Source organism: Ogataea haglerorum (assembly GCF_019207285.1).
Source record: "Ogataea haglerorum isolate 81-453-3 chromosome Unknown 81-453-3_NODE_7_length_556738_cov_96.333754, whole genome shotgun sequence".
Lineage (NCBI taxonomy): Eukaryota > Fungi > Ascomycota > Pichiomycetes > Pichiales > Pichiaceae > Ogataea > Ogataea haglerorum.
The window spans coordinates 221,636-240,845 of NW_025065157.1; the positions used below are offsets into that span (position 1 = coordinate 221,636).

General features: G+C 53.6%; 11 protein-coding genes across 11 annotated transcripts; 5 read left to right on the forward strand and 6 right to left on the reverse strand.

The window, feature by feature from the left end:
- Positions 1-516: 516 nt before the first annotated feature.
- On the forward strand, positions 517-2,052 carry KL911_002795 (uncharacterized protein; the record flags this gene model as incomplete). The annotated part of the gene is made up of 1 exon (XM_043197903.1): positions 517-2,052. One exon carries the CDS (start codon positions 517-519, stop codon positions 2,050-2,052), a length of 1,536 nt encoding a protein of 511 aa, XP_043054393.1.
- An 18-nt stretch (positions 2,053-2,070) lies between these two features.
- Positions 2,071-3,735, reverse strand: KL911_002796 (uncharacterized protein; the record flags this gene model as incomplete). The annotated part of the gene is made up of 1 exon (XM_043197904.1): positions 2,071-3,735. The coding sequence occupies one exon, from the start codon at positions 3,733-3,735 to the stop codon at positions 2,071-2,073; it is 1,665 nt and encodes a 554-aa protein (XP_043054394.1).
- Positions 3,736-4,144: 409 nt separating this feature from the next.
- KL911_002797 (uncharacterized protein) lies at positions 4,145-5,353 on the reverse strand (the record flags this gene model as incomplete). The annotated part of the gene is made up of 1 exon (XM_043197905.1): positions 4,145-5,353. One exon carries the CDS (start codon positions 5,351-5,353, stop codon positions 4,145-4,147), a length of 1,209 nt encoding a protein of 402 aa, XP_043054395.1.
- A 176-nt stretch (positions 5,354-5,529) lies between these two features.
- On the reverse strand, positions 5,530-7,075 carry KL911_002798 (uncharacterized protein; the record flags this gene model as incomplete). Its single annotated transcript, XM_043197906.1, has 2 exons — positions 5,530-6,716; positions 6,901-7,075. The coding sequence occupies 2 exons, from the start codon at positions 7,073-7,075 to the stop codon at positions 5,530-5,532; spliced, it is 1,362 nt and encodes a 453-aa protein (XP_043054396.1).
- A 127-nt stretch (positions 7,076-7,202) lies between these two features.
- KL911_002799 (uncharacterized protein) lies at positions 7,203-7,547 on the reverse strand (the record flags this gene model as incomplete). The annotated part of the gene is made up of 1 exon (XM_043197907.1): positions 7,203-7,547. One exon carries the CDS (start codon positions 7,545-7,547, stop codon positions 7,203-7,205), a length of 345 nt encoding a protein of 114 aa, XP_043054397.1.
- Positions 7,548-7,684: 137 nt separating this feature from the next.
- Positions 7,685-8,974, forward strand: KL911_002800 (uncharacterized protein; the record flags this gene model as incomplete). Its single annotated transcript, XM_043197910.1, has 1 exon — positions 7,685-8,974. One exon carries the CDS (start codon positions 7,685-7,687, stop codon positions 8,972-8,974), a length of 1,290 nt encoding a protein of 429 aa, XP_043054398.1.
- A 45-nt stretch (positions 8,975-9,019) lies between these two features.
- On the forward strand, positions 9,020-9,897 carry KL911_002801 (uncharacterized protein; the record flags this gene model as incomplete). The annotated part of the gene is made up of 2 exons (XM_043197911.1): positions 9,020-9,419; positions 9,491-9,897. 2 exons carry the CDS (start codon positions 9,020-9,022, stop codon positions 9,895-9,897), a joined length of 807 nt encoding a protein of 268 aa, XP_043054399.1.
- An 18-nt stretch (positions 9,898-9,915) lies between these two features.
- Positions 9,916-12,888, reverse strand: KL911_002802 (uncharacterized protein; the record flags this gene model as incomplete). Its single annotated transcript, XM_043197912.1, has 2 exons — positions 9,916-11,987; positions 12,720-12,888. 2 exons carry the CDS (start codon positions 12,886-12,888, stop codon positions 9,916-9,918), a joined length of 2,241 nt encoding a protein of 746 aa, XP_043054400.1.
- Positions 12,889-13,573: 685 nt separating this feature from the next.
- Positions 13,574-14,144, forward strand: KL911_002803 (uncharacterized protein; the record flags this gene model as incomplete). Its single annotated transcript, XM_043197913.1, has 2 exons — positions 13,574-13,809; positions 14,114-14,144. 2 exons carry the CDS (start codon positions 13,574-13,576, stop codon positions 14,142-14,144), a joined length of 267 nt encoding a protein of 88 aa, XP_043054401.1.
- Positions 14,145-14,404: 260 nt separating this feature from the next.
- Positions 14,405-17,197, forward strand: KL911_002804 (uncharacterized protein; the record flags this gene model as incomplete). The annotated part of the gene is made up of 1 exon (XM_043197914.1): positions 14,405-17,197. One exon carries the CDS (start codon positions 14,405-14,407, stop codon positions 17,195-17,197), a length of 2,793 nt encoding a protein of 930 aa, XP_043054402.1.
- A 105-nt stretch (positions 17,198-17,302) lies between these two features.
- KL911_002805 (uncharacterized protein) lies at positions 17,303-19,189 on the reverse strand (the record flags this gene model as incomplete). The annotated part of the gene is made up of 1 exon (XM_043197915.1): positions 17,303-19,189. One exon carries the CDS (start codon positions 19,187-19,189, stop codon positions 17,303-17,305), a length of 1,887 nt encoding a protein of 628 aa, XP_043054403.1.
- Positions 19,190-19,210: the final 21 nt, after the last annotated feature.

Sequence of the window (19,210 nt, forward strand, 5' to 3'; positions counted from 1 at the left end):
AGTCATAGGTCCTGGTATATCCGCAAGAGGGCATTCCATTGTTATAGATATGCTAATGGCAGCACACTCGGTCAACACACTAGCTGGAGAAATTGACAGCGATGCGCTTCATCTGGAAAAGACCGTAGATCTCTCGCAGTCTACCGCTCTCTGCAGATTCTCAATAGAGGACAAGCAGATGTGTTTGTGAACATCCCAGAAAACCTCTTTTCAGACAAATGCTGTGAATTTCCGAACGCCAACGGTTGCTGGCAGCCGTCACCGGTGACGGTTCCAGCTTGCTAAAAAAAGCACGAGCCTTTCGGAGCATTATTGATGCAATGTTCTCCAGTGACAGAATATCGTTTCCGTGGCGGAGAGCTGATTTCTCAGGAGACGGTAGCGGAATATGATGGCCGAATTCCAACGTGAGGACCTGACCCTGGCCGTCGTACTTCAAACTGTTGATTGGTGCACGGGTGAATAGATCATTATCAAAAAATATATATTGAAAAAAAATATTTTCAAGCTAAATACATGAGTCTATTAGATAAACTGGCCGAGGACCCCCAGAGCGCGCTTGCTTCTGGGCTCGATGAGGCAAAACTGCTGACAGAAGCGAAACAACTTATAGACCCAATCGCTAAACAGCACTCTGTGCTAGACGAGATATATGTCGAAGGGCTCACGCCGTCCCAGGTTTGGGGCCAGATCAAGCTCGTTGTTGAGGGAGTGAACGAGCGTGTTTGGAGCGACGAGTGGGAAGACGTGGGGAGTGAGGAGGAAGAAGAGGGGGAAGAAGAGTGCACTGAAGATACAGAAAGACCAGAAACCGCGTCGGAGAACGAGAGCGAATCTGACAAGAGCACGTCTGAGAGTGACCAGTCCGAGGTCTATGAAAGTGCACAAGAAGGCGAAGACCTTGGCTCTGATGAAGAGTTTTTTGGGAACGTTTCTGAGAACGGCGAAAACGAGTCAGATACCTCTGTCGATGTGGCTCCGTCCAAGGATGCGTTTGGGCTGAACGACCAGTTTTTCTCGATCGACGATTTCAACAAGCAGGTGATGGCGATGGAGGAGGAGCAGAGCGAGGTCGACTTGGACGCTGAAGAGTCGTCTGACGAGGAAATGTATCATTATGACGATTTCTTCAAACCGCAGGTGGATCAAAAGGAGCAGAAGGAGCAAAAGACAGCCCAGCCGAAACAGAAGGCCGTTTCGTTTGATCTCAAAGAGGAAGATTATGACGCTGCGTTCGATTCTGTCATGGCCGATTTCAACAACACAAACGAGCAACTAAGTACCTTTGAAAAGCAGCAGCTCAAGTTGCAGCGCGAGATACAAGAGCTGGAGGCTGAGGCTATCAAGGAAAAACAGTGGCAGATGAAGGGAGAGGTGCGGGCCAAGCAGAGAGACGCAGACACGCTTTTGGACGAAGAGCTCGAGTTCGACAGGGCCGCGAAGCCGGTGCCTGTTATTACGCAGGAAACGACCGAGACGATCGAGGAAATCATCAAACGCCGCATCAGGGAGGAGAAGTTTGACGACCTACCCAAACGGGTTGTCTCTGAGCTTGCAGACTTCCGTCCGTCGAAAAAGGTCGAAGTGAGCGAAGAAAAGTCGAGCAAGTCTCTGGCAGAGCTGTACGAGGAGGAATATCTGGGCAAGCAGGACGACGCTGCCAGTGCTGAGCTGAAACAGGCGCACGACGAGATTAGTGTGCTTTTCGACAAGCTGAACCACCAGCTGGACTCACTTTGCTCTGCGCACTTCATTCCAAAACCTAAGGAAAGACAGCTGGAAGTCAAGGTTCAGACGTCGACCATCTCCATGGAGGACGCGCAGCCGCTGACGATGTCGGACGCGCAAACATTGGCTCCTCAGGAGGTGTACAAGCCCGTGTCGAAGGTCGGAAAGGACGAGGTGCTGCTCAAGTCTGGAGTCGTGATGTCGAAGGCAGAGCTGTCGAGAGAGGAGAAGCAGCGGCTGAGAAGAGCCAAGAAGCGGAAACAGCACAACGAGCGCAGGGAGGACAGCAAGAAGAAGCGCGTGGGGAAGGCCCAGCAGGTGTGATAATTAAAGTACTACTGATTAATCTGTAATGGCTGCGGTGGTGGCAGCTACGCCGAGGATTGCGGCGGCCACTATGACCGCGTGGTAGAACCAGGCGTTGGCCGGGCGGCACAGCCGGAGATAGAACGCGCAGGGCAGGATGATGCAGATGATGGTGCAGAGCGACGCGCCGCTCAGGCCAATAATCTTGTCGAATTCTGGGTAGACGATGGCGATCAGCACAAAGAGCATGTTGACGAGCAGCTTGGCAGCTACGCGTAGCAGTTTCTGGAAGAACGACGGCGACTCGATCTGCTGGGGCGAGACGCGCATCACAAACTCGAGAATGTTGATCACGGGCATCGCGTTGATCGGCGTCTTGGCTATGGGAACCATAGAGACGCACGCACTCACCAGCAGATACACGAAGTTCGGGTATCCCTTTGTGACAAGGACGGACTGCGTGATCTCGTTGAGGATTCCGGCGCCGAACATGGCGAAGCCGGCGATGGCCATGGTGGAGTCGGCGAGAAAGCCGACGGTGTAGGTGATCGAGAGACATTTTTGGAATTTTTCTGGCTCTGCCAGGTCTGACTTGAGAGCAGGGAACAGCGAATGCGACCCGAACGGGCCCAGAATGATGCCAAACGAGACCAGAAAATTGTGCAACGAGGCCGGGTACAGGTTGGTGGGCATGGGGTGGAGTAAGGAGCCCGGACTCTCTGGCTTGGCGAGCCCGATGAGAACGATGGTGATCACCAGAGAGATGGTGCACGTGATCCCCAGCAGGCTGATGCCGCTCAGCACGCGCAGCGAGAGGAACGAGAACGGCGTGAGCACGCAGAACGCCATGATCTTGAACTGGACGACCGAGATGTGCGGGAACAGCGCGTTCAGCGAGTCTGCAAATAGCACAATCAGAGACACGCCGACGCCCAGCAGCTCGATGGAGAAAAGCACCGAAACAAAGAGCCTGCCCTTCGCTCCAAACGCCTTGTAGCCCAGATCGGCGTATGTGCACAGCGTAGGGTCTGTGTCCATGCATTTGCTGAGCAGCGTAGCAGTCCAGTACGTAATGGAGGCAGAAAACACCAGGAGCGCAATTCCGCAGTACCAGCCAGAGTAGGTCATGGCCTTGGACAGCGCAAGCAGCCCGATGCCGATCAGCACGTTGATGCTGTTGAAAATGGTCTGTGGAACGGTCGACCGCGGCGCGATCATCGTCACCATCTTGCCGTCCCTGTCCTCGACCTGGCGGAAGGTGAGCGAGTCGTCTGCGGTGAGAAACGACGCCGCATACGAGTGCAGCGAGTTGGTGCGCGAGAGGTCCAGGTAGCTGTGGTCGGCAAACGAGGCGTCGTCGACGGCAGCCTCGTCGAAAACAGACGAGTCGGCGATCGGCCTGTTCTGCAGCACGGTCGAGATCTTGTGGCCGACGGCGGACGGGGCCATTGTTTCTGGGTCGATCAGCTCCTCGTCGTCCTGGAAATACGAGCGCGACGCCCTGAACCGCGGCTCAACCGACCGGAACGACTGCGCACGGTGGAACGAGGACGCAAAACCGGACAGCGAGTTCGACGTCTTGTAGGACCCGAGCGGCGAGTTGAACATCATCGACCGCCTGGGCATGCTGCCGCGGTTCGGGATCGGGATCGCGCCGTACGCTGTGGTTTTCGCAGAGGGCGAGTGGTTCGAAGCAGACATAGACGTTATCTTATTTTTCTGTGCGCTGCATAGAAAGATTGGATTATGTAATGCAGAGAACAGAAAAGGGGCCTGATTAAAACGGTGTGGCTTTGTCCATGGTAGCAAAATGAGCTCGCAACTATCTTGGTATGGCAAGAAGCGGTGGACGATGCCAGTATGTTGAGCGGACAATATATGGTTCTTCCAGCCGGTTAAACTTCTTCTGCCTCCACTAGCAGCCAGGGATAAATACCAGGGGCCTAAATCTGTCTAAACAGCGTCACTTCGTGCACCGAGGCCACTGGCGGTATCGCATAGAAAACACATTCACGCTTCATAGTTGGCCCCATCAGCAAATTCTGCTGCCTCGCTACGCATTCCATGTATCGCGGAATTAAAATTCGCACTCTATAAATTCGCTATAATTCTATGCGAGGGGCTGCGGAACAACATCCGCCAGGCCCTTGTATTTCTCCGGGTCCTCTCCGTGCTTGGGAAAAGTGATGTATCCGTCATTGGAGAAAATCTTGTAAAATCTGGACCTGTCGTATGGTGTCAGAGTGAGACCCCTCTTGAGTCGGTCTGCAAGATCCGGGTTCGAGGTGTAGTATCTCGAAACACCAATCAGTGTTCTGTCGTTCGCATTGACGTCCTCCTCGATGAACTTCGAGTTCTGGTTCAGGTAGGCACCCGATCTCAATAGCACGCCCTTCCAGATCTCGGAGATCCACGAGGTATTGAACTCTCTTTCGTCCTTGCTGTCAAAAATACCGTTCACCCTTGGCTCCACTACGGACACGTAGGCCAGTCTCTTGCCTTCCTTTGCTCTCCTTTCCAGCTCGCTGAGCACGTAGCCGATGTACGAAATCGGGTGGATTTCGGCATCCACGCCCTCAAGACCCTGGACAGCAGCATACGGAGACAGTCTAATGGCCACGTGCTCGGCTCCGACAGCCTCTACACAGGCATCCACCACCTCCAAAGTCAGCCGAGCACGGTTTTCGATCGAGCCACCGTACTTGTCGGTGCGCTTGTTGATGTTTGGCTGGATGAACTGGTCGAGGAGATAGCCGTGTGCGGCGTGGAGCTCGATAAAGTCCGCCTTGGCCTCGAGAACGGCTCGCTTGGCAGCAGCGGCGAAATCTTTCACGATGTCCTCGATTTCCGGAATCGTCAGCTCTCTGAGCTCGTTGCCCGCCTCCTTGGCGGCCTTTTCAGACGCCTCATCCATGTACAGCTTGGAAGGGCCCACCAGCGGCACGCCTTTGGATTTGATGAACTGGGCGTTGGCCGTTCTGCCCAAATGCCACAGCTGGATGCTGAGGTAAGACCCCTTGTTGTGCACAGCCTCGATGATCTGTCTCCAGGCCTCAACCTGCTGCGGAGTCTTGATCATCGGCGCGTTAGGGTGCGGACCGAAGCTGTAGTCGGGACAGGTCGCCTCGGCGACAAGCAGGCCGCCGTTGTTCTCTGCTCTCTGCTCGTAGTACTTGAGCATCGAGTCGGTTGGCACAAAGTCGGCAGTGGCCCTTTGCCGGGTTGTTGGTGGATACGCGAGCCTGTTTTTAAGCTCGACGTTTCCGACTTTGATTGGTTTGAAGAGGTTGCTCTCGGCAAGCGATTTGATTTGAGACATGTTAGGAACTCACGAGGAAGTGCACGCCATTTTATACTGCTGAATTATTAAGCACGACGCACAGATGAAAGATTTCCCCGATGCTACTACATGCATATAACGTTTTTCTGCCCCGCTCTCTCGGCGAAAATTTGCCGGTGAACAATCACTAAAAGAAATTTATTGACGTATTTTATCTATGCCAGAGCCTTCGGAGGTACGTCGGCCAGATCCTTAAGTTTTTCCGGGTCCTCACCGTGCTTGGCCCACGTCAGGTACCCGTCGTTAGAGCCCCTCTTGTAGAACCTCGATCTGTCGTAAGGAGTCAGAGGAATACCATTTTTCAGTCTCTCCACCAAGTCGGGGTTCGAGGTGTAGTATCTCGACACGCCGATCAGGGTTCTGTCGTCCTTGTTGACGTCGGCGGCGATATACTTGTAATTCTCGTTCAAGTAGGCACCCGATCTGAGCAGAACGCCCTTCCACACCTCGCCGATCCACGACACGTCGAACTTGCGCGTATCGGGGTTGTCCTCGGAGCCGCTCACACGTGGCTCCACCACAGACACGTACGCCAGCCTCTTGCCCTCTTTGCCTCTTCTCTCCAGCTCGCTCAAAATGTAGCCCCAATGAGCGATCGGGTGGATTTCGGAGTCGACACCTTTTGCGCCCTGGAACTTGGCATACGGCGACAATCGGATGCCCACATGCTCTGCTCCCACGGCCTCAATGCACGCGTCAACCACCTCCAGCGTGATTCTTGCCCGGTTCTCAATTGAGCCACCGTACTTGTCCGTTCTCTTGTTGATGTTCACGTGATTGAACTGGTCCAGCAGATACCCGTGTGCGCCGTGGATTTCGATGAAGTCGGCCTTGGCCTCGTGGATAGCCCTTTTGGCCGCCGCGGCGTATTCTTTCACCACGTTTTCGATCTCCGGGACCGTCATGGCCCTAAGTTCAACGCCAGCCTCCTTGGCAGCATTCTCCGCCGCCTCGTCTAGGTGGAGGGCGGACGGAGCCACCAATGGCACGCCCAGAGCCTTGTTCAGCTTTGGATCGGCTGTTCTTCCCAGATGCCACAGCTGGACGCTGAAATAAGACCCCTTGTTGTGCACAGCCTCGATGATCTGTCTCCAGGCCTCAACCTGTTGCGGAGTCCTGATCATCGGCGCATTCTCGTAGAGCCCGAAACTGTAGTCGGGAAAAGTAGCCTCGGCAATCAGCAATCCGCCGTTGTTCTCGGCTCTTTGCTCGTAATACTTGAGCATTGAGTCCGTAGGCACGAACTGCTCGGTTGCTCTGAACCTCGTAGTTGGAGCGAAAACAAGCCTGTTTTTAAGCTCGACCTTGCCGACCTTGATCGGCTTGAAAAGATTGGTGTTTGCTAGTGATGGAGTTGGCCACATGACGAGGCAGGTTTCCAGCTGCACAACCTTATATACTATAGTATTACTAAGCCAGATGCAAAAGAAAGCTAGAAAAATAAAGATTGCATGTAGGAGAGCTTAATTGCAGAAAAATCTCGAGATTTCCAAGTCGATCGTCGTGGGGGCGGCGGGGTGCGATACGGTTGAATTTCTGCAATTGGGGCGCAAGACGAGGTCCCGCCTCACCTGTGCACCATACGAACAGGTCTGCGTAGCCTGGCAGGAGCCCGTGAATGTCGGCTTGCCTCGCCCTGTTTTGCAGTACGTGCATCGCAGCTGGTTTTCTGGAGTGGGCTATGTTGATTGCTCGCCACATCTGGCAGTGGCGTGCTACACGTCAGTGGTGTTTATCTGGCCGGAGAATGGTTCTTTTTACGCTCGTCAGTACGGTCCATTTGCCTCGCAGATAGCTGCGATATTGTTTCATTGCAAGTTTTAGTGGGTTACAAAACAGAGACCTGTAATATCGCCGCAATAGCGACATCGTCCTGGAACAGTAGTCCACCGAGACAGCCGAAGTTGGTTCCGAAGGCAGTTTCAATGAACTTGCGTTGGTGGTCGTAACGGAAGAAAATTAGACGACATGAGGTAGCCTTTGAAAACCAAAGCCATTCTGGGGCACAAAAGTTCGCGTTGGGCTCCAGTGTGTCGTGCGGCAGGTTTCTGCTTCTGCTTCCGCAAATTGTGCCGTCCGAGTAGTGCGCATGTCGTTGACGCATGTGGAAGCCTGCCACAGACTGACGCCGGAAATGCTCGGATAATTGCACTGCCAATAACACCCCCTGCATCGCCACAGCTATCTGCAGCCTGTCTGATGTCCTCGCGACGGCTCCGCCAATTGCCGAGACGTGGGGTGCAAGGGTGTGATCAAGAAACCGGTATTTTTTTTTCTTGTCTAATTCAAATTGAAAAAGATAAACACCCAATGAAGGTCCTAGTGTACTTGATGCTGGCATGCCAGCTGGCGGCTCTTCCGGTGTTGCCATCGCAAACGTCTCTAACGGAAGCTGTTCCGTCCCAGACACCAGTCGTTTTGGAGAAGCGGATCAAGAAGGCGATCGTGAACAAGGAGTACGCAGAGAGAATGCAGGGCAAGGGTCTGGAGTCGACCAAGACGACCGAAAAGCCGGACCCCTGGCTGCGGACAATTTACGGGAGCATTCCGGAGATCGTCACGCCGACCGTGATTGGCGGAATCACGTTCAGCGCAAAGCCTCCTGCCACGACTGACGGGCTCGAGCCGTGGGTGTCTCTCAAGAAAGACGGCTCTCCAAAGACAATCCGCCCCAAGATGAAAAACGGAAAAATCCAAAACGGCCGCCCGGACCTGAAAACGTACTTCCAGACGGCCACCACGGTGACATACAACAAGGAGCAGCTCAAGGCTCATAATATGGCCGAAGACGAGGTGTTCACCGAGGTGATCTGGCAGCCAGAAGACGACACGTACGTGTCGCTGAACCCGCTCATGAGGTGCACGCCTGACTTCTACTACAAGAAAGGAGTTGCGCGGGAACTGAGCTCGGAGCCGTTCTGCTCTCCGCATGAGAACCAGAGACTGTACGTGGGGAAGACGTACTTCCTCACGTGGTTCACGCGCTACTTCGAGGACGCCACGAACGTGCGGATCCACTACGCGTTCCTCAAGGAGTCGGCCAAAGAGCAAGGATTGGTCAAGAGAGACCTGGTCGACCTGGGGCCTCCGGTGAAGCCCAAGTCGAAAAATATTCATCACTCGCAGGAGCACAGGGGAGGCGCTCTTCCAGGCACTTTCTTCTCGTCCGACTGGTTCTTGAACAGGGACGGTTTCTTCCCTATTGAGGTTCTGGACACTTGGCTTGGAAAACAGCAGAGTAAGGCCGTTCTCATTGCGGTTCAGCCAGACACCGTGGACGACGAGGAGTTCAATCTGATAGAGTCTGCTCACGTCGTGGTGCATTTCCAGAAACGTGCGGTGGTGGCCAAGAACAGCAAGATCGACAAGGAGCTGCAGGACCGCACGGGCTCCAGCGACAACGTGTACTACGTGATCATGTCTGCGCCTACGGTGGTGATCATAGCTGTGTTTGGGATGTACGTGTTCCTGTACATCAACAGAAAGCACAGAGACCTGTCGCACTTGCGCAAGCCGAAGCGCAGTCGGTACGGCAACCAGGGAAAATACAACGAGCTGTACGCCGAGACAGATATCCGGAAACCTAGCAAGCAGGTGTAGTAGTAATGGCGAAAAAAAAATTAATTTTATTTTATTTATTTTTTTATGGACGCCTCCACGTTATTGGAACAGTACATGCAGGACCTGTCAAACCTGCCGTCCGAGCTGGCGTATTTGCTGGAGGAGCTGAGGGAAAAGGATCTGAAGCTGTATGATATACGGAAACGCATCAGCCAGCGAGATAACCAGCTCTTTAAACATATCAAACAGCAGGGCTCTCTAGTCAAGCATCCGAAGGAGGACCAGATATATCAGAAAAACAGAGAGGATTTCGAGAAGGGCAGCAAGATACAGGAGGAGAAGTGTGTTTTGGCGAACACCGCGCTGTTTCTCCTGGCAAAACACCTGACCAAGCTGGAGAACGACATCGAAAAGCTCGAACAAGAGGGCGTGGTGCCGCCGATCTTGAACGAGGAGTCGTCCGACGAGGAGGACGCCGAAAACGGTATGCTGGACATGCTGAGCTCGCAGATCTCGAGCACGTCGCTCGACTCGCTCGGGTCTGTGCCGCGCAAGGGCCGGCTTCCGCGCAAGTCAAGACACTCCACGCCGTCGAACGTGTACATGGGCAACTATTCGGGCTCGATGCTGGGACTACGAAACAGAATGACATCCGAGGAATTGAGCGATATAGAAATGGAAGACATGATGATACGAGCACCGCGCAAGAAGAACTCCTTGCTGGAGCATGGGGCGTCCGGCACAGTGACCATTCCGAAGGCCCCGAACCACAATTCCAACGAGGAGGACGAGCTCTACTGTTTCTGCCAGCAGGTCTCGTACGGGAACATGATTGCGTGCGACAACTCCGACTGCAAATACGAGTGGTTCCATTACGACTGTGTCGGGCTCAAGGAGCCTCCACAGGGAATCTGGTACTGTCCAGACTGTCGCAAGGACATGGAGCTGGGCCGCAAGACTGAGCGGCGGCGGCGTGAACGCTAACTCCGCGTTTGCCAGGCATCTTTAAGCTGTTTCTGGCTGACAAACGGCCGCACGACAAGAATCGAAGCAACGAGAACCGCGATCGTCGCCAGCAGAGTCGATTTGCTGAAGTCGCCTCGCATCGAGTCAAAGGAGCTGGATGGACGCACCAGCGTCGCAAACAGGTCGGTTCCTGCCCCAACAACGAGCGTCGTGGACTCCAGCTCTGTCGGCACTGAAACTAATTTGCTGGTGGCCATGAGTTTCCTGTAATGAGACAGTGTGAGTTTGGGGTTTACCGGCAACACGGGCTGGTATTTCATCAGCATCTCCTCGGGCTCTTTCTTGCTCACGGCGAACGGCCGTCTGGCATTGGCCAGCGTGCGAGGAATGGCGACAATCTCCCCGGAGCGAAGCGCCACGATCAGCCATTTGGAGGCTATGTTGTATTTTGTCCGCGTCACAGTCATGGCGGCCACTTGCGAAGGGAGAAAGTATGTGCGCACCTGGTGTTCCGGGACTTTTGATCTCTGGTCAGGAGTGAGCGACTCATACAGCTCGATGACGCCTAGGAGACTGGTCTCTGCGTTTTTCTCGCTGGTGGTGAACACAATGAAGTTCTCCTCAAACACCAGTTTCAGCGACTCTGGGTTCTTTGTGGAGTGCTCGAAGGATGCGTATGTCTGGTTTGTGGCCTTGTTGTACACCACAAACTTGAGAAGAGCAGCGTCTTCGTTGTAAAACACACCAACAGACGTTTGCGGGTTCAGGTACTTGTACAGAACTCTGCGACTGGCCAAAACAACGGCAGGAGACGCCACTTCAGTGTTGTTATATCCTCTGGCAGCTGTTGTCAGGAGACGGTACGAGCCGTCCAGATTTGGGGGATACAGCACTTGCTGTTCCTCGTTCACGTCTGTCTCCAGGAGCTTTCCGTCCTGTACTGCATATACTTTCTCATTGGCAGCGTATGCCTGATTATCCAGTTTGAAAATGCGGGAAAACCCGTGCTCCTTGATACTCCACTCGAGATGGCCGTAGCTGTCATATCCGTAAAGATTTCCGTTTCTTGTCAGCACAACAATCGTTTTGTTGAAACCAAAATGCTTGTCGGTGTCGGTGTGCTGCTCCTTGAAGAGCAAATGCAAATTGTGCTTGACTCTATCGATGTAGCCGGACCAGTGCTTTTCGTGCTCAAAGTCTCCGAGCGACACGCTGAGCTCTTCGTGGCGGTCGGTGATTAAGATATCGCTGATCTCCGCCAGAGACTCGTCTCTGGCCCATACCAGCTCTCCTCCAACAAACAGCAGAAGATCGTCACCGGAGACAACAAAAACTGCAACCGAGCCGTCCACCGTGTCAGCCTCAATCATGTCGGCTGGTGAGTTCAGAGCGTGCGACTCAATAAGGCGGCTTGGGTCGTCCAGATCGTAAATTTGTATGTTTTCGTCCGCAGTCACCAAGTACTGGGAATTGACCACTCGTGCTGTTCTTCCGGCAACGGCAGCCACCGGCGAGTTCTTGTATTTTTGCAATTTGCCGCTCTCCAACTTGTATATGTCCTTGTTGCACACAATCCCCTCGTCTGTGACCAGAATGTCTTCAAACTGACACCCCAGACTGCCCTCCTGTCCGTCAAAAATCTTGTAGGCCGTTCCTGCTGAGCTCTTACTGACCAGCACCAATTGGTCAGCAAAGAACGCCAGTTTGCTGGCCTGAACAGGCCCGACGTGCGCAATGGTGCTTTGGCCGTAGTCTTTGTCGATTTGCAGCACAGACCCGTCTTTTTGCACGGCCAGCAGCGTTTCGTCGCGAACATTGTGGAGCCCGGCCAAACTGCCCAGATCTAGCTCGTGTTCAATGAGGCCGTCTTTCGTCCAGAAAACGAGGCGGGAAGTCGCTTCATGGTTGAAACCACAAGCAACAAGTCCGTTCCAGGCAGGAGCTAGCAGTGAATCGTGTTTGACGGGCGCGTCGCTTTGGTACCTGTACAAAACTTCGCCCGTCGACGAGTTCAGAACAGAGTATATGTTTTGATCAGTAAGCGAGTAAATTCGGCCGTCTTTGAACACAGACGCGAACGGCCTGCCTATTTGCACGGTTTGCCAGTCCACACGGAAAATCTCGTCGGCCGGGAGGCCACTGGCCAGTAACACGAGAAAGAAGAGAAAAAGCATGGAGTTTCAATGCGAAAATTCGAAAAAAATATTATTATAATTACGAATTGCGACTAGAGAGGCTGTAGTGTAGCGAGTGCCTTTTGTCTACTTGTATGGGATTGGAAATACGGAGGTAGACTCAGGAAAGAGAATTTGTTCCGAGCAGACTACACGATTGCCGAATCACTGGTCACTGTGTCGCAGCTATTTTTTATTTTTGAGTATTTTAATAATCGTGGTAAAAACATTTCTGGCCCGAAGAATACTACCTGCAGCCATGGCTACACAATGTCAGTACAGCTGCCTGGTGCCACGTTACGAGAACTAGAATGCAGCTGCCTAGTATCACTATCTTAGAATTTTTGAGCTCCAGATATTTGGTTCTTAGTGGAGCGGAAATGTCACCAATTAGGACTTCGTGGCCAAGCTGGTTTAAGGCATGCGACTGTTAATCGCAAGATCGTGAGTTCGATCCTCACCGAGGTCGTTTTTTTTGCATTTTTTTTTTTTTTTTCCTCCTATATTTCGGATGTAAAAAGTTTGCCGTAGTCCGAAAAACTAGATTCAGTCACAGTACATTCTCTGCTCTACAGCACATCTACCATAAATCATCATATCATTGCGAATCCATTAGTACTATTAGTTCTTCTTGTAGCTGATACTGAAGAACTCGCCTCCAATATTACTCTCGAACAGCTGGCTAAAGCTCTTGGCTTTGTTGCCATTTCTGATCTCGTTCATGATCTGCTTCTCCTTCTCAGCTCCGTAATTGAGCTTGGCTTTGAGATCGTCGGTCTCGGTGCTGTTTTGCTGGTCTTGTTTTCCGAACATAGCGATAAGTGATTGCGAATAAAGGGAACTGGGCGAAAGATGAGGACGGATTTAGTCTGTATTTATTATATGTCGATGCACGGCGCTGTAAAATTGAGATCTAGAAAGGTCACTAGTTACGGAAAAAGAAACGAGCAGTCCACATAATTATTTTTACTTTGAGAGCTGTGCCGGCTTAGATGCAAACTCCGATTCGGGTTGGGCAAGAAGGCGAAACGTGGCACCGTAGACAGAGACCAATTTTAGTTGGTCCGGAAGCTACTGCGATCTCGGCTTCTTAGTTCTTTCTCGAGTTAACGGTGCCCATTCCTCTTTAGGGGTGAAATAGAGGGGTAGTGAACCGCTGGTCATAGATCGCACGGGTGGGGCCTGTCCCGCACTCGCTTTTTAGAAATGACCGCAACTCCGTTATCTTCGGTCGGACGCATGGAGTGCAAGGTTGTGGGACAACGAGAAAAAGAAGCCGAGATTTTGTTCGTTTTGGTGCAAAGTTGTGCGCTGTCCGTCGGTATGAAACACGGGATTCAACAATATTCGCACGGGATTCAAAATATGCACAAGCAGCATACACTCCGGTGACCGATTTACTCATGTGTGACAAGCAATAGTTTCGGGATTCCAAGTATGCTAAGCTCAATCCCCGTGCGTCCCCCGCCAACGTATAAATACCGCCGGCTTTTGCCTAATGTCTCTTACTATGACTGAGAAAGGAACTCATACTATCGAGTTGGAAAAGGCCTCTGAGAAGGAACTTGTTGCTATGATCACCAAGCTGGCCAACATCCTGGAGGAGAAAAGAGAGGCGGCTGGTGTATCCGAGACAGACACCGAATGCGGGAGGAAAGGCCATAAACAGAAACACCGACACCACTCAAGGAAAGAATTCGAAAAACTCGGGCGCGACTTTAGTTGCTTGGGCAAGTATGAGGGCTTTGGACAGTCCGGATCCCCACCATCGTTTCCTCGTCCACCACATCTTTTTGCTGGGGGTGCTTTTGGAACGCGTGGGCTCCGCCATCCTCCACCTCCTCTGCCTGGATACCTCCCACCCAGCTTCTTTGGCTCGTGTGGTTTTGGCTGCAGCAGACCACGGGGAAGAGGTAGAAGCAGAACCCCCCACTTCAGACACGGCTGCCACGCGCGCTCACCTCCGCCACCCCCACATGCGTTTTGGCATCGCCGCTACTCCTCAGATACTCCTGCCTCCGGAACACAGACAGAATAGGAAACCGCGAAAACATCCCAAAAAACTCTAATTTATGCAACCACAATATCTAACAAGAGAAGCTATGCGCCCAAACAATACGCAGCCACGCGATCGCTAGAAATCCAATATGTATATACTTATAATGTAGAAAAAGAGTCACCTGTGTACGGGTGTCTAAAAACATTTCACTGCCGCTTTATTTACGGAGGAGCCTATGTATGTCAAAAAAATTGTACCCTTTTGTTGTTCAGAGTGCATGTAAAAAGGCGTTAACATCTGGCGTATACCAAATTCAGAGCCGGTGTAAAGATGTCTAAGCACAAGCTGACCCATCCGGAGCTGTCCGAGACCCCGTCGCAAACGCAGTCGTCCGGTTCCAGGCCCTCCACCCAAGCAAGCAGGGAGTTTGGCAGGGAAATACTCATGAAGCCCAGCACCTCTGCGCCTCCCAAGATAATTATGCCTGCGGGCTCTGACGGCGCAGACGGCTCGTCGGGAGTTGTGCTGCAGAAGAAGCGTCGTGTTGTTCGCGCGTGCGACCGTTGTCGAAAACTGAAAATCAAATGCTCGGGCGACCAGCCCTGTATCCATTGCACGGTCTACAGCTACGAGTGCACGTACGACCAGCCCAGCAGGACCAAGAGGAAGACTGCCGCCGGCAGCGCGGGGCTCCATTCAGGCACGGTTGCCGGCTCGCACCCCTCCAGTCTGCCCGCCAATAATTTAGAGATGATGGCCAGATTGACCGACAGACTCAAATTGTACGATGATATCCTGCACAGGCTGCTGCCCGACATCAAACTGACCGATCTGAACGACAACCCGAAGCCTATCAACCCGATGAAGTTGCTCACGGCGATGAACAGACTGCGCGAAAAGTCGTGCGACGACTCCAAATCCTCGAGCAAAGCAATTGCCGAGGAGTACGAAAGCCTGCCCGATATGCCGGTGCCGCCGGTGCCCAACGTGTCGAAGCCGGCGCCGCCGGTGACGGCCGTCAAGGCGCACGAGTCGCCGTCCGAGCGGTCGCAGTTCTGCGGCCCCCACCAGGGCATCGACGGGTCGTACGAGTCCAGCATGGGCAAGGAGATCAAGATCATTCTGCCGTCGCGCGAGGTGGCCCTGCGGCTCATCACCAAGACCTGGGAGAATGCATGTGTCCTGTTCCGGTTCTACCACCGACCCGCGTTCATTGAAGACCTAAACGAGCTGTACGACACCGACCCGGGCCAGTACACCAACAAGCAGCAGCGGTTCCTGCCGCTGGTGTACTCTGTGATGGCCTGCGGTGCGTTGTTCCTGAAGAGCGACGAGCAGACCAACGGGTCGAAAAACGGCGAGCCTAGCCCCGAGAACGAGTTATTCGAAGACGAGGGCTACCGCTACTTCATTGCCGCGCGGAAGCTGATCGACATCACCGACACGCGAGACACGTACGGTATCCAGACGATTGTGATGCTCATTATCTTTCTGCAGTGCTCCGCCAGATTGTCCACGTGCTACGCGTACATCGGCATAGCGTTGCGAGCTGCTCTGCGAGAAGGCCTGCACCGGAAACTGGACTACCCTTTCAATCCTATCGAGCTGGAGATCAGGAAGCGGCTTTTCTGGACCATCTACAAAATGGACATCTATGTGAACACGATGCTGGGACTGCCGCGGACGATCAGCGAGGACGATTTCGACCAGGACATGCCGATCGAACTGGACGACGAGAACATCACCGTTGACGGCTATCGGTTCGAGAAACAGGGCGACCGTCTTTCCAGTTCGGGAATAGCCAACGCGCACACTAGACTGATCTTCATCATGAAGAAGATTGTCACCAAGTTGTACCCTATCAAGCCGCGCAAGGTGGAGAACGGACGGCGGCCCGACCTCATGACCCACGACATTGTTTATCAGCTGGAGATCGACCTGCAGGACTGGATGAATAGCCTTCCTCTGGAGCTCAAGCCGGGAGTCGAGCCTTCTAGCGAATGCCTCAAGGCTAACCGGCTGCTGCACATTTCGTACCTGCACGTCAAAATTATTCTGTACAGGCCGTTCATCCATTACCTCTCGTCAGACCACATGAGCAGACCGAAGTCTTCGAACGACCTCAAATGTATCGAAAAAGCAAAGAACTGCATCAATGTCGCGAGAATTGTCGTCAAGCTTGCCGAAGACATGATCAACAAGAACATGCTCAGCGGGTCGTACTGGTTTTCCATCTATACCATATTCTTCTCTGTCGCGTGTCTAGTTTACTATGTCCACTTCGCGCCGCCAATCACTCCTAGCGGAGACTTCGACCCGGAGTACATCGCCATCAAGAAAGATGCAGAGAGCGGGAAACGCGTGCTGGACATTCTCAAGGACAGCAGCATGGCGGCCAGAAGAACTTACAACATCCTCAACGCGCTGTTCGAGGAACTCAACCGCAAGACGGCGAACGCCAGCATCAACCACGAGCCGCCTAACTCGCAATTCCTCACACCGCAGGTGGGCAAGTCGCAGTTCGAGCGCGAGCAGAAAAAGGACCCGATGTTCATTCCTCTGCCTCCGTCCAACGTGAGACCTGCAGAGCACGCGCCGCAGCCTTTCAACGGGTACTCCAAGATGGAAAACTCCGAGATCAACAACATCGTCAACGGGGTCAACTTCATCGACGGAGTGTCCACGGGCATCAATCTGAATATCCCGTCCAACAACAGAAACTCCAGCCTGGAAGTCGATCCAGCGCCGTCCTCCGTGTCGCCGCCGGAGCAGTCAAAGTACAGATACGTGCCGGGACCGATGGACCAGCTGGACATGAAGATATTCGGCCGGTTCCTGCCTCCGTACATGCTGAACTCAAACCAGCAGTCGGCAGACACCACGCCGGAGACGGTGCCGTACCTGGACCAGTACCAGGAGCCAGAGCCAGAGCAGCCAGGCAACGATCTTTTTGGGTCCATTCCGTCTGGACTTTCGACGGTGTCTCAGTCGCAACACTCCAACAAGGGCTTCAACGGCATGCCTCCAAACTACCAAGCCTACCCCAAGCGGTACGACTTTGAGGATATCTTCTACAGCGACTGGTCTGCTGGGCCGTCCGGCGACTTCAACCGAAAATCCTGATTAATATTGACTAGGTAATCTACTTAACTAGCTTGCCAACCAAACCTATACTACAATACAAAAACACTCTATGTGTGACCATCCGCCAATATCCCATGACATTGCCTAAATTCCCTGTGTTCCCTGCAGCGATTCGGAGTTCTTGACGCCTCTGCCCCGGCCACGGATGCCTCTGTTGAGATTCTTGTATAAATCGGCAAAATACAGCAGCAGGTCTCTTTCGTTGGGCGGGAGCGCATCGATCGAGTTCCCCGAGGACGAGATGTGCGCCAGCTTGTTAGTCAGCTCATTCAGTGTTTTCATGTGGAACCTGTTCTGATGCGCCTTGAGGTTACCGAGCTGCGTGAAGCTCTTGTTGCAGTTGTCGAATTTGCACACAAAAGGCCGCAGATTGTTGTGAGTCAGCATGTGTGCTTGTAGATTCCCCTTTCTCGAGAACGACTTGTCGCAGACCTCGCATTTGAACGGTTTTTCTCCCGTGTGCAGCCGCAGATGCGTTCTCAGGTTTCCGCCCTGAGTGAACCGCTTGTGGCAGAACGAGCACTCGTACGGCTTCAGCCCGATGTGCGACCGGATGTGCACCTCCAGATGCGTCGACTGCGTGAACTTCTTGTAGCAGTACTGGCACTGGTGCTGTTTGTGGCCCCTTATGTTGGGCTTTTCCACTCCGCCCACCAGCTCCACCGGGTTTGGCAGCACAGAGTTGTTTGTGCCCCGGGGCCCAACTTCCTCCAAGATCGTGCCGTCCTCGGCCTGTTTAATGTCACCAGTTAGTCCCTTCTTGCGCGCCTGGATAACCAGCATCAATTGGTCCACCTTCGTCGCCCCGATCAGCGGCCGTCCGTCTTCTCGGTGGAGGGCCTGGCTCGCGGGAACAAGGTTGCCCATGCTGCCGTACTCCGGCTTCATCTGCGGAGCCACCGGCACCAGATTCGCCGACGGCTGCATATGTGCTTTTTTGCTAGCGGGCGACACTGCGCCCTCCATCGACACGCCTGTATTAGGCGACTCTGTAGGATACGTGTCCGGCCGCTTTCTGGCCGCCTCGTCGCCGTCTTTCTTGGCCTCCTCAGGCGGGACAGACTGGCCAACGTGCTGGGATTTCTGAAAACTCTGCGCACCGCTCTTTGTAGGGTCTGTGATCATGCGGGTCGGAATTGGAAGCACCGGCGCGCTCGAATACATGCTGCCGGGTCTTGAGTGTCCAGGCTGGAAATGTTGCTGGCCGTGCGACGGCTGCTGGTCCTGGTACGGGATGCTATCCAGCAGATCGCCATTCTGGTCGAATATCTTGTTCACACTGTCCCGTTTTAGAAAGCTGTCCACGTCGCCAACAGGAAGGTCGCTGTTGGGCTGGCTTATCGACGGGAATCGCCTGAAAAAGTGGCTGTTGCTCCTGGAGGCCGTGCCCGCCTGTGGAATCTGGTACTGTGCCTGATGGGACGCAAGCTGGGCCTGCTGTTGCTGTTGCTGCTGCTGCTGTGGAGTCATGAACGGCTCGAGCTGCTCGCTCGGCCGTCTCACGTAGACGCTGTCGGCGGAGCCAGGGTTGATGGCACGCTCCGACGAGTAGGGCTGGAGGAAGTTCTGCATCGAGCCGTTGTGACTTCCCGGAGGATACGCAAACGAGTACTCCCGCTGGATGTCGCTGTACGGGAAGCCCTCCGGCGGCGGCTGTTGGGAGGCCGCGCTGAAACTGCCCGGTGGGGCATTGGAGTCGAACGAGAACCGGGGGAAGAAGATGCTATCCTGGCGCGGAAAGAGGCCCGAAATCGAGTTGTTGTGTATCTGCTCAGCCCCCACGGTCGGGTTGTTGGGCTGGTAATAATCGTTGGGCACGCCGGACGAGCCCGCTAACAAGGAGTCCCGTCTATTGGCAAAATTGAAGGACGCCTCATCGGGGGCAGGGTTGTGCTTGCTGCCGGACTTGCCGTTTAAAGAGTCGGTCTGGGTGCCGTGTCCAGGGTCGGGTTGCTGGGATGAGTAGATCATCGGCATAAACAGAGACCCTTT